The 13,024-nt window shown below is 41.8% G+C and overlaps 1 protein-coding gene across 1 annotated transcript in view; it reads left to right on the forward strand.

Moving 5' to 3' along the window:
* HERC2 (HECT and RLD domain containing E3 ubiquitin protein ligase 2) overlaps positions 1 to 13,024 on the forward strand; it is a 554,454-nt gene that overhangs the window by 507,815 nt on the left and 33,615 nt on the right. Inside the window, exons 83-85 of the mRNA XM_007945978.1 lie at positions 6,953 to 7,036; positions 12,284 to 12,425; positions 12,742 to 12,936. Coding sequence (XP_007944169.1) covers positions 6,953 to 7,036; positions 12,284 to 12,425; positions 12,742 to 12,936 — 421 coding nt within the window. The remainder of the gene's footprint in view (positions 1 to 6,952; positions 7,037 to 12,283; positions 12,426 to 12,741; positions 12,937 to 13,024) is intronic.

The raw sequence follows: 13,024 nt of genomic DNA on the forward strand, positions 1-13,024 counted from the left end.
AGTCCACTTTTGTATCCTTCCCTTCAAGGCTCAGGGGTCCAAGATTATCTTCTGTGTCTGTGTTAATTGGTTTCCCTTTTCTTTGTTGAAGAGCATCTGTGCAGTCCTTGTGCCTAGTCCACCATCTTGCTGGAACTCCTCCTGGCCTTTTTAAGATTTGAATTTTGTTCTACATTTTTTCCCTCATTCTATCCTGGATCATCTATTGTGTCTCTGGTCAAAATGGTAATGGTAGCCAAGCACCTTGTAGTTCATCTGGTCTCAGGAGAGAGGAAGCCATGGTTCACACAGCCTATTAGTCCTGTAGACTAGTTTCTTGAGTCTTTGGTTTCTTGCTCTTTTGCTCCAGATGAGTGGAGACCAATGTTGTTGTTGTTGTTTGCGGTCAAGTCGGCCCCGACTCATAGCAACCCCTCCTTGGGTTTCCAGGTGTATCTTATATGGCCACTCACAAGCTTTGAAGACCCCAGGTGCTACTCATCAAAACTAGAGTATAAAACAAAGTTTATGAACTGTGTATGTCAGTTGACTGAGTTATCTCATGAGACTACAGTCCTAAGCCTTCAAATCCAGTAAATCACTTTCACAAGGTTATTTGATCATGTCTAGAGAGTATCAGTAACTGTGTCCCCTATGTGCTCTATTATATATATGATTGTATATGCAGCACACACATAAATGTATATACATAGGCCTACAGACAGCCTATATGCACACCTATATGTACATAGATAAACCTTCCTGTATACATATATGTATACATATCTACCTATTATGTATCCACTGACATATATTTTGGTTGTTATCACTCTTGTTGCAAAATTGTATATGGTATAGCATTTATTTTTCCTTATTTTTATGTGTCTTAGGTGTTATCATTTACCTTGGTCAGGTTCTACACACTTCATCCATATTCAGTATTACCTATCCCCTCACCAAAAAAAAAAACCTCACTGCTGTCAAGTCGATTTAGACTCATAGTGACCCCTCCTTGGGTTTCTGAGGCAGTATCTCTATGGAAGTAGATTGCCCAGTCTTCCTTCTGAGGAGCGGCTGGTGGGTTTGAACCACCAGCCTTCTGGTTAGCAGTCATATGCCTTAGGCACTATGCCACCAAAGTGTGTACTATCTAGAAAGTTAGTCCATTGCCCTCCCCCTTCCATACCCAGTAACCAATAAACACTGTTTTCTGTATAGACAAAGACTTTTAAAGCAATAGCACAAAATATGCTCAAAGAGTTAAAGGAAAACATGAAAAATAACTTAAAGTTTCATCATGGGAAATGAAACTAAATGTACACGTGACTTTGAATGTAAAACAAGCTCTTAAAATAAAAAAATAAATAAAAATTTAAAAAAGAAAAGTAACTAAAAGGAATCAGGAAAACAATACAAGAACAAAAGAGGAATCTCTATTGAAATAGAAATTTTTGACAAGAACTAAACCAGAATATTGGAGCTGAAAAGTACAATAACAAATGTAAATTGTACTATAAGAATTGGTAAACAGCAGATTAGAATGTTCAGAATAATTAATCCATGAATTTGAAAATAGGGAAGTTGAGATAATAATTGAAAAGAAACAAGACAAGAAAAATTAACAGAGCCTAAGTTACTTGTGGAACACCATCAGACAAAATATTTTATGTGTTAATGGTAGTCTAAGAAGGAGATAAAGGGGCAGAAAGTATTTGAAGAAATAATGGCCAAAAGCTTCCCAAATCTGATAGAAGACATTAACCTATGTATCCAAGAAGATCAACATGCACCTACCAGGATAAACCGAAAGGCAGCCACATCTGTGTACCTTATAATCAAGCTCTCTAAAACCAACTATTAAGATAATTTTGAAAGATGCAAGAGAGAAGCAAAGTGTCACATATAACGGATCCTCAGTTAGATGAAGATATCTCCTTAGAACCCATGGAGGCAAGAAGGCAGTGGGTTGGCATATTTAAAGGGCTGAAAGAGAAGAACTATCAAATGAGAATATTATATTTGACTATACTGTTCTTAAAGAATAAGGGTGGAATTATGACATTCCCAGATAAACAAAAGCTGAGAAAAATTGTTACCACTAGACCTGTATTACCAAAAATGCTAAAGGGTGTACTTTATTTGAGAAAGAAATGATACTAGACAGTAACTCAAAACCATACACAATGTGTGTGTGTTGGGGGCTGCAGAAAAAGACAAGAACACAAGAAATGTTCCAGTGTTTGTGTTCTAATTGTCATAATTCCTGTTATTTTATTTTATTTTTTTTTACTAATTTTTTTTTTCCTGATCTCCCATGGTTGATTGTTCTAAGGAGTATACCTACCTGGTGTAATTGTTCACCTTTTAGGCCTGTCTATTTGGCTAGAAGCCACAGGAGTAAGTTGAATACCAGGCCCAAAGAGTGACTGGGGGCCATAGTCTCGGGTTTCACCAGTCTCTACCAGATGAGAAAGCCTGGTCTTTTTTACGATTTTTAGGTTTGTTCCACATTTTTCTCCCACTCCATCTAGGATCTCCTATTTTCATCCCTTTTCCAGTGGTTGACAACAGTAGCTGGGTACCGTCTAGTTCTGGCCTCAGGGTCATGCAGGCTGAGGTTCACATAGTCCACTAGTCCAGAGTAATTGTTTCGTTGCATCTCTGATATTCTTCATTCTTCTTTGCTCCAGACAAAGACCAGTTGTTGCATCTTAGCTGGCTGCTTGTAGGCTTTTAACACCCCAGTTGCTACTCACCAGAGTAGGAGGTAGAGCATTGTTTTTGTGTAGAATGTTATGCCAGTTGAGCTTGATACCCCCGTGACCATGGTCCAGAGCCCATGGGCCAAGCGACTCTCTCATTGTGTTTGGCTGTGGCTAAGAAGTTACCATAACTTTGCTCTGTTAGCTCTGTTTTATATATGTGGGCATTCTGATAGCACATACAAATACATATGTAGAAATACTGTCTGCCAAGCTTACATTATGGTCATGGATATATATATCCCTTTTGCCCAGATATAGTTGATCATTTAGCCTGTCTACCTATGTATCTACCTATAGACTAATGTTTATTATTGCTGATAATGCAGTATTGTGTATATAAAATTGTTTATCTTTGTTATCTGTACTTCTTGCTCTCTCTGTCTTCCTTTTCCTTAGCGTTAACTGTGTTGGTCACTCACTTTTGGTATATTGCCTTTCCTTTCAACCAAATCAGTAATTGTCTCTTGCTTATATAGCAGTTTTCCCTCCTCTCACATCATGTCCCTGGTAACCAAAATAGAAAATTTCCTTCTATGTGTAAACCTTTCCTTAACCTTTTACAGTAGTGGATTCGTGCAGTATTTCTCTTGTGAGTGACTTATTTCACTCATCATAAAGTCTTCCAAGTTCACCCACATTATGAGGTGTTTCATGGATTCTACATTATTCTTAATATTGCATAGTATTCCATCGTGCATATGTACCATAGTTTGGTTATCCATACATCTGTTGATGGGCACTTAGATTATTTCCATCTCTTTGCTATTGTGAATAGTGCTGTGATGAACATAGGTGTGTATGTACCTATTCATGTCCTAGTTCTGATTTCTTTAGTATATATACCTAGTAATGGGATTGCTGAAACAAATGTTATTTCTATTTCCAACGTTTTAAGGAATCACCATACTGCTTTCCACAGTGGTTGTATCATTTCAGTCACACCAGCAGTGTGTGAGAGTTCCAGTCTCTCCACATCCTCACCAGGATTTGTTACTTTCTGTCCTGTTGAATTTTGCTGTTAGTGCTGGAGTGAGATGATATCTCATTGTCATTTTGACTTGAATCTTTCTAATGGCCAATAATCACCAACATTTCTTCATGTGTTTGTTAGCCACCTGTATATTTTCTTTGGTGAAGTGTCTGTTCATGTTTTCTGCCCATTTTTTAATTGGTTTGTTTGTCTTTTTGAAGCTGAGGTATTGGAATTTTCTATAACTTTTAGAGGTAAGTTCCTTGTCAGATATGTTGTTGCCAAATATTTTCCGCCAATCCATAGGCTCTCTTTTCAGTCTTTTGGAGAAGTCTTTCAATGCTCATAAGAATTTAATTTTTAAAAGTTCCAGTTATCTAGTTATCTTCCCCTATTCGTGCATTTTCACTTATGTTTGATAGCCTATTAATGCTATGTATTAGCACTCCTAAGTTTGCCCCTGCTTTTGTTTGATGAACTTTATACTTCTAGTTTTACATTCAAGTCTTTGATCCATCTGGAGTTACTTTTTGTGTATGGTGTGAGGTAAGGATCGTGTTTCATTTTATTGCAAATGGATATCCAGTTTTGCCACCAACATTTATTAAAGAGACTATCTCTTCCCCATTTAATGGATTTCAGCCCTTTGTCAAAGATCAGTTGACCATATTTGGATGGATCTAATTCTGGGTTCTCAACTGTATTCCATTGGTCTATATGTCTGTCATTATACAGTACCAGGCAGTTTTGACTACTGTGGCTGTAGCATTTGAGATCAGGAAAGGTAAGACCTTCTACTTTATTCTTCTTCAGTAGTGTTTTGATTATCCAAGGCTCGCTCTTTCCATATAAAAGTAGAGCTTGGTTTTTCCATATCCCTAGAAAATGCTAATGGAATCTGGATTGAGATTGCATTGAATATGTAGATTGCTTTGGGTAGTAGTTTTATTTTCACAGTGTTCAGTCTTCCTATCCATGAAACTGAGATATTCTTCCATTTATGTAGGTCTCTTAGAGTATCTCGTAGTAGTGTTTTGTAGTTTTCTTTTCTTTATATAGGTATTTTGTGTTCTTGGTAAGATTTATTCCCAGATATTTTATCTTTTGGGTAGCTATTGCAAATGGTATTGTTTTCTTTATTTCCTTTTCAGAGATCTCTTTGCTGGTGTAGAGGAATCCAACTGATTTTTGTATGTTGATCTTGTATCCTGCCACTACACTAAATCTTTCAATTAGTTCCAGGAGTTTTCTTGCTGAATCTCTTGGGTTTTCTGTGTATAGGATCAATAATCCCTGTTATTCTTGTTCTCCAAAGTGTTCTGCTTTTTCTCTTTCCTGTGGGGCCTTATTTAGTCAGTGATTCCTTCCTTCTCCTAGGTTTTCTACCTTCCTTCCCTAGCTGCTAGTAAACATTTAAAAGCTGTTTATCAGCGCCATATTCTAGAAGATACAGTAATTTTCTGTGCATCTGAAAAGTAACACATCCATGGCTCAACCAATGTAACCTCTCTCTGGTCTCAGACTTTGCTCCCAGGGGAGAAGGCCCCTGGCACTGCCTGCTCTTGTCCTGCTTGGTGTTTGCAGGGCCCTGGAATGTGATAAAGACTCAGTGTACTCCTCTAGCCATCACCTCACTGGAAATGATGATGGCCACTAGGTTCCAGTAGGGACTTCTATTGATTCTTCTTCCTTCAGGTGTCACTTGAGTCTCTGCCTTCTTCCATTGGCATTGCTACTATCCTACTCAGGGCCACAGTTGCCCCTTCAGACCATGTACACTCTGATGTGCTTCCTTCAGACCCATGCTCCAGCCCAGACTAAGTGCCTCACCATACACCACTGGTCCTGTCCCTCTCCAGCTTTTTATCCTCTTAGGGAAAAGTCCAAATTCCCCCCATTGTTCCTTATATGCAGGTTGTGCCCCCACACCACTCTTGTTTACCATCTTTGCCTGAGCTCTCCGAGTTTCAGCTCTGTACATTATACCAACTGCATGCTCTACATCAAGACCTTGGTTCATACTGTTCCTCCCCTGTCCCACACTGCAGAGAGGGGCAAGGAGGGCACATGTTCTGACCTCCTCTTATCCCACAAGAGGAAGACAGAATCACCATCAATAGCCCAAGGCCTGTTACTTCAAGGCCAGACATGGTGCCTCCCTCCAGCCCTTTCACCAACTGTTCCTCCCAAAGTACCACCACCTGTCTCCTGGATTCAATAATTTGCTGCAGTGGCCACACAGAACTCAGAGATTATGATGTTTATTAGGGAAGCACCAGGTTACAATTCAAGTTCAGGAAAAACGTTCAGTCTCTCTCTCAGCCCACCGTCTCTCAGCCAAAAGTCTCTCACAGTCTCTCTCCCAACAGTGCATGCCCCTTGGTGTCTCACTGAGCAATGCATGTCTCTTGAGTCTCTTTCCCAGCAGCGCGTGTCTCTTCCAGCAGCCCATGTCGCTTGTAGCAGCACGTCTCTCGCAGGAGTGCATCCTTCCTCAGCCAGCAGTCAGAGAGAGTTCTGTCTCTAGGAGACCTCCTTTTGAGCCTGGCAGAGTGGCCAAACTAGCCAATCACAGCATTAGAACTCTAAGCACCTGAGAGAGAGTGGGAACCTCCCAGAACATTGTTTTGTGCCACTCCCAACAGAAATACTCCAGGTGGACAACTTTAGCAATCAGGAACTCCTCAGTTGCTCATAGCAAATCCCACCTTGGAGTTTACAAAGACTTATGGGTAGAAAAGCCACACTAAGTAATTTACTACACCGCACACACCCTGTGCCCAGCCACTCCAGGGTCCCTGGCCCTTGTTGCATCTTTGTGGTCAGACTTTTCCCCAGATACTTGCTGCTGAAGCAAGTTAGGCCCTGCCACTCATGAGCCTGTGGTTGATAAGAAGGATTGTGTCCTAGTGTGTTCTTAGGGCCAGGCTAGCCCAGCCACACATAGTGCCCAGCACTTATCCATGACTGAGTAGGCCCTTCTCACCCTGAGAATGCTGGGGAGACTCAAGATGATAATCAGGAAACATGACCCTGCCCACCTGCCTGCCTATGCCCTCCTTGCTGCTGGGCACCCATCTCTTCGTGACTTGACAAAGAGTTTGCAGTTATTTAATGATGTATGCTTAACCAAATGTGACTTTTAGGGAACAGGTGGTGATAAACAAAATTCTAACATGATTTCTTTATGGGTGATGTTTTCTATGTTGGATTCTGAATTCCGTTTGATATGTCTTAGGAGGCAGCTTTCCGAAAAGTCGTGCAAGCAACCATGGTGCGAGACCGTCAGCACGGCCCTGTGGTGGAGTTGAACCGGATCCAGGTAACAAGGGAAGGGTTCCTTGAGACCACACATCTCAGGTGCAGTGCTTCCATGGATTACAAATAGTGTGCCCTCAGCAACAGGGAAAAGGGTGCTTATGGAGTACTTCGTGAGTGCTGATGCTTTAAAGAACAGGTGACTCTTTGACACTGCCTCTAGGTAATGTCCTGTGATTCTTAGGCTTCCAGATAGGAACTGGGTTTTTGTTTTGTTTTCTTCCTTTATAATAGAAGTAATATTTATTTGAGATCATACTGAAATACAAATATAGATAAGAAGAAAAGAGGAAATGAAAATTGGCCATCTTTGTGCCCCATAGTGATAACAGTCATTGTTACACATCTTGGGAGATGTGTGTTTGTTTTAGCCAGAGCTGGATACTGTCTTGTAACTTTTTTTTTTTTTTTTTTTGCATTTAATGCATTGTGAACAGCGCCCCACACCATTAAGTAGGATTCTCTGGCATTGTTTGTGTTTAATGGCTGCCTGTGTTCTTTTGGAAGGATATATCCCAATCTGTATCAGAGTCCTCTGGCCGGGGCTCAAAGCTGCCTCATTTTCTTTGATGTAGACAGGGTTGCTTGATAGGCCACATCTACATGTCATCTTCACATGATCCTTTTATTGATGCTGAGAAGTCTCACTGGGTCATCAGAGGCCATCGCGTCCTACATTACATGAATGTGACAGTTCACCTTCCTACCATCAGTGTGTGCTACCTCACACCTTCCCCAGCTCAGGTAGTTTTCGTTCCCAATTTTTAACAGGCCAAGGTTACTAGGACTGTCTCATGACAGTAATCAAAGAAATGAAAAGTAGACCACGTCTGAATTTATACTGCTACTGAGTTCATATAAGCTTATGGTTTAAAAAAAAATAATGAAAGAAAGAAAAATACTGGCTATGGATTACTCTGCTGTGAGGCACTTGACATTTATGTGTAAATGAGCTTGGTCCAGCCTCTTGGAACAGAAACAGAGAACTGTGAAGAAAAAATTCTTTGTTCCTATACCTTTGGTATTAACGCATGATTTTTACCCTGATGTTGGTTACGTGACTAGAAGTTTTCCCAGAGTTGTACTTGGGGGCATTTTGAATGAAGACATCAAACCTTGTCCTTTGTTAGACACCACATGTGACCACATTGATGGACATGATCAGTGGCAGCTTCCCTTCTTCCTTGACGTCAGTGTTCATTGTAAGCTGTCTGTCAGAAAGCTGATTTCACAAATAAGTGAGTTGCTTATTTAGGTTCATAAAAGAGCTTTTATTTCTCCACTTTGGCTGATCCTTTCTTCTTGCTGATGATTATCAGGTCAGAAAGTGTCTCTGAGTAAGGACAGCTAATGGCTTAAAAGTTCTCTCTTCCAACTGTTTCAGACCCCTGGCAGAGAGGTGCCAGGGGCTCAGGAAAGAATGGCTAGAGCCACTTAGGCACATTTTTCTTACCTTCTTTTGTCTCACATTCTTCAGGCACTTCAAGCACCATCATGTGTAGAGTACCTTTTCCTTCTCATTTTGTATCTCCAACATTGTACTTTGCACTGTGAAAATGTTCAATACATGTTTGGAAAAAATAAATTGCAGAAGTGAGAAACAATTTTATATCAGGAATGTTTCTACAGAGCAGACAATGGTATTTGGCATGGTGTGTGGTGCTGCCTGATGTCTAAGTGGTGTGCCCTGGCACAGCCCACAGCCCTCAGGTTTCAGAGCAGGTTCCCTTTACTCAGGATATCTTACCCTCCTGAGGTTTAAAAGGTTTTCAACAAAGATGAAAGGAGAAGTATTTTTAATGACAAAAGTTATGCACAAAGCACTTAGTGAATCTAAGTTAAGTGCAAGACAGTAGCTCTGAGCCAGATTTGATGTCAGTGACTGTTTCTGCCTATCCCAGCCACCACTACCACCAGCCTCCTCGGGTTTGGAATATCTTTTAGAGGTGCTACAACTTGGGTCATGTTCCTGGGGGGTTTTGTTTGTTTATTTGTTTTCAATTTGAATTAGTTTTATAATAGGATCTGAAAATTTTGTGTTGTCGTTAAGTGCTTTCGAGTCGTTTCTGACTCATAGTGACCCCATGCACAGCAGAACGAGACACTGCCCGATCCCACACCAGCCCCACAATCCCTGTTATACTTGAGCCCATCATCGCAGCCACCATGTCAATCCATCTCGTTGAAGGCCTCCCCCTCTTTCGTCAACCCTCCACCCTACCAAGCATGACATTCTTCTCCAGGGAATGGTCCCTTCTTACAACATGACCAAAATAGGTGAGACGAAGTCTGGCCATTCTTGCTTCCAAGAAGCATTCTGGCTGCACCTCCTCCAGGACAGATCTGTTAGTTCTTTTAGCAGTCCATGGTACTTTCAGCATTCTTCGCCAGCACCACAACTCAAAAGCATCAACTCTTCTTCGGTCTTCCTTATTCGTTGTCCATCTCTCACATGCATACGAGGCAATTGGAAATATCATGGCTTGTGTCAGGCGCACCTTAGTCCTCAAGGAGATATCCTTGCTCCTCAGCACTTGAAACAGTTCCTTCGCAGTTGACTTTCCCAGTGCTACACGTCGTCTAATATCCTGACTGCTGCTTCTGTTGGCATCGATTGTAGAACCAAGCAACGTGAATTCTTTGACAGCCTCAATCTTCTCTCCATTTATTGTGATGCTGCTCATTGGTCCAGTTGTGAGGATTTTTGTTTTCTTTATATTGAGATGTAATCCATACTGCATACTGTATTCTTCAACCTTCATCAGTAGGTGCCTTAAGTCATCCTCACTTTCAGCAAGCAAAGTTGTATCGTCTGCATATCTCAGGTTGTTAATGATTCTTCCTCCAATCCTGATACCACGTTTTTCTTCATATAGTCCAGCTTCTCAGATTATTTGCTCAGCATATAGATTGAATAAGTGTGGAAATTAGTGTATTTAAATATTTTCTTTAATTTAAAATTAATTATGGAATTAAGTACTCATTTCTGAAAATTCAGGAAGTAACATATTAAAGACAATTAATAGTTGTTTGACCTGTGAGCCCACCACCTGGTGTCCCCTCATGGTATCTTGCCTGCGCTCACACAGCTGTGCAACTAACTGTCCTGTGAGACTGAGGATGTATAGCACCACTACCTGACCTTAAGACAGAGTGTTAGGTATCAGCTGTGATACTTTGAACACATTCTTTCCTTTCTCAAGCTTGGTTTCTTGTGGGGATAGAGTGGACCTTAAACAGTCACTGTGAGAAGTAGTTGAGGTAACACTAGTAACAACAGAGTGTGTGGCATTTAGCAAAGTTCCTTTTGCAAAAAACTACTACTATTCCTGTTGTCACTGTTCTTACCATCTTGATGGTGTTAATTTGTACTGTGTGAAGAATTGCTGTTTAAACTCTAGTAGAACTTGTGAAGATGTTGAAATGATGAGACTTTGGCTGAAGATTCTGTTTGAAAGCACATTTCTGTGATCACATTATGGAAAGAAGGTTGAGCCATCTACTTCCATAGTGATACTACCTCGGAAACCCAAGGGAGGGGGTCAGTATGAGTAGGGTCCGACTCGACAGCACATAACAACAATAACAAAATGATCACATTACTCTTCAGCTTTTCATTGTGATGTAGTCTCAGACAGTGTCACAGGTGGCTCTGATGCATAGACTAGTAAGGGCCTTGATGGTCTTTAACCTGATTTGCTAAAACATCGTAATGTAGAATAAGAATTGGGGGTATCGGGGTGATTGTGTTGAGGGAGGGGTTTGTTGCCATGATGATTGATAACATCAGTGCAGTGAACTAAATGAGGGTGAGGAAGTAATTGTTATTAGAGGCAATGTATCTGGTTTTAGTTGTCAACCATTTGACACAAGTCTTGTAAATGCTGAGAGTCTGCCAGGAGGACCACTACTGGTGTTATTGGAATCTTGATTCCATAGAGGTCACAGTGACACAGTTAAGTGGTTGGCAGGGGTGAAGGCTGTCATGGATGAATCTAAGATGCACAAATGCAGCATTGAAGGTTGCAGTATCAACAGCCTGGGCTATCTTCAGGTGAGTAGTCTATGAAAACAATGTTCATTTAGAAACCATCAACTCTTAGTGGTGCTATGCCTGTCAGTGATGAGAGGTACTATCCTGCCTGCAGGGAGCTCTGGTAGCATAGTGGCTAAGACACTTGCCTGCTAACCAGACGGCTGGTGGTTCAAACCCACCAGCCACTCCTCGGAAGGAAGGTTGGGCAATCCTACTTCCGTAGTGATACTGCCTCGGAAACCCAAGGAGGGGTCGCTATGAGTCGGGGCCGACTCGACGGCACATAACAACAACAACAACAACATCCTGCCTGCAAGGCAAGATCTTTAGACCAGAGCACCCTGGGCACATCATTGTGCATAGCCTGTGTGCTTCTGCACAATGGCTTTAGCCCTGATGGACATCCTCTATGCATTCTGCCAATCAAATCCTGGTCTATGGTGGCCTACCTTGGCATGGGAAGTGATGAGAGAGGATCTGCAGATGTCAAGGTCTGAGTCAACAGAAGTTTGGAATGCAGGAGATGAAAAACATTCTGGGAGCCTCAGTGAGCAGTTCTGATATAGATACTAAGTGGTTAAACCCTCTTCAGCCAAGAGGAAAGCCTCCTGGGTTGGAATGAGAAAAACAATTGCCAGGAAGAGACGTGGATATGGACAGTTAAATGTGGAAGGGGAAATGAACATTAGAAAAATGAGGTGCAGGGCTCATTATAATATAAACACTTTAGGGTTTTTGTTTGGTTTTGTTCTTGTTACTTTACTGGAGGCCCCAAATAGCCTGAAGGTCATGGTGATGACACTGCACACAGGCATGTCTGCTCTAAGACTGGCTCAGACTAGAACCTTTTGGGCTACATTTACCATTCATGACCACTCTTCAGGTAGGAGCTGCCTGACTTTTACTGACAAAAAACTTGAGGGTGTCTCACTTCAGCCTATAGCATATAGCCATGCAACAGGGTGAATGCAGAGTCTGCACTCCAAGGCTCATGTCCAAGGCTCAGGGAGAGTGGTGGCTCCCCCATTTCTAGTCAGTGCCAAAAGAGAGTAAAGGACAAAGAGTGGCTACAGGAGAGGCCTTGGGACTTGAAAATGGACTGTATTGTGCTCTGGCAAGTCAGAGGCCCCACACATCTGTGTAGGTCTCACTGGACATTCTGTGTGCTTCCACCTACTGCAGCTAGTTCATATTTTCTCTCTTTCCCCTTTCTAGGTTAAACGCTCAAGGAGTAAAGGTGGGCTAGCAGGCCCTGATGGCACAAAGTCTGTGTTTGGGCAGATGTGTGCTAAAATGAGTGCCTTTAGTCCAGATAGCCTCCTACTCCCACACCGAGTTTGGAAAGTCAAGTTTGTGGGTAAGAACCTCCTCTGCATACTGAAGAGCTCAAGAGTTCCAGAGGTACTGATAGGGTGTGAGCACCTGTCCTTCTGGGGTGCCTGAAAAGCTCACTTATATTTCATATTACTCTTCAGCTTTTCATTGCAATGTAGTTTCAGAGAGTGTCACAGGTGGCTCTGATGCATAGTCTAGTAAGGGCCTTGATGGTCTGATTTGCTAAAACATCGTAGTGTAGGATGAGAATTGTGGGTATTAAGGTGATTGTATTGAGGGAGGGGTTTGTTGCCATGATCCCCATAGTAAGTGATTAGTTTGCTTCCTTTTCTCTCAAGGTGAGTCAGTGGACGACTGCGGTGGTGGATACAGTGAGTCCATAGCTGAGATCTGTGAGGAGCTTCAGAATGGACTCACTCCTCTTCTGATTGTGACGCCCAATGGCAGAGATGAGTCTGGAGCCAACCGGGACTGCTACTTGCTCAGCCCTGCTGCCCGGGCACCTGTGCACATGAGCATGTTCCGCTTTCTGGGTAAGTGCTGGCTGGGCTGGCCATTGGTGCCATGCCTGATCATTCATGATTGTTGTTTTTTTGTGTTTTTTTTTTTTTTTTTTTTTTT

The sequence above is a fragment of the Orycteropus afer genome, unplaced genomic scaffold (assembly GCF_000298275.1).
Source record: "Orycteropus afer afer isolate SDZICR_OR568_19922 unplaced genomic scaffold, OryAfe1.0 scaffold00146, whole genome shotgun sequence".
In the NCBI taxonomy this organism is placed as follows: Eukaryota; Metazoa; Chordata; class Mammalia; order Tubulidentata; family Orycteropodidae; genus Orycteropus; species Orycteropus afer.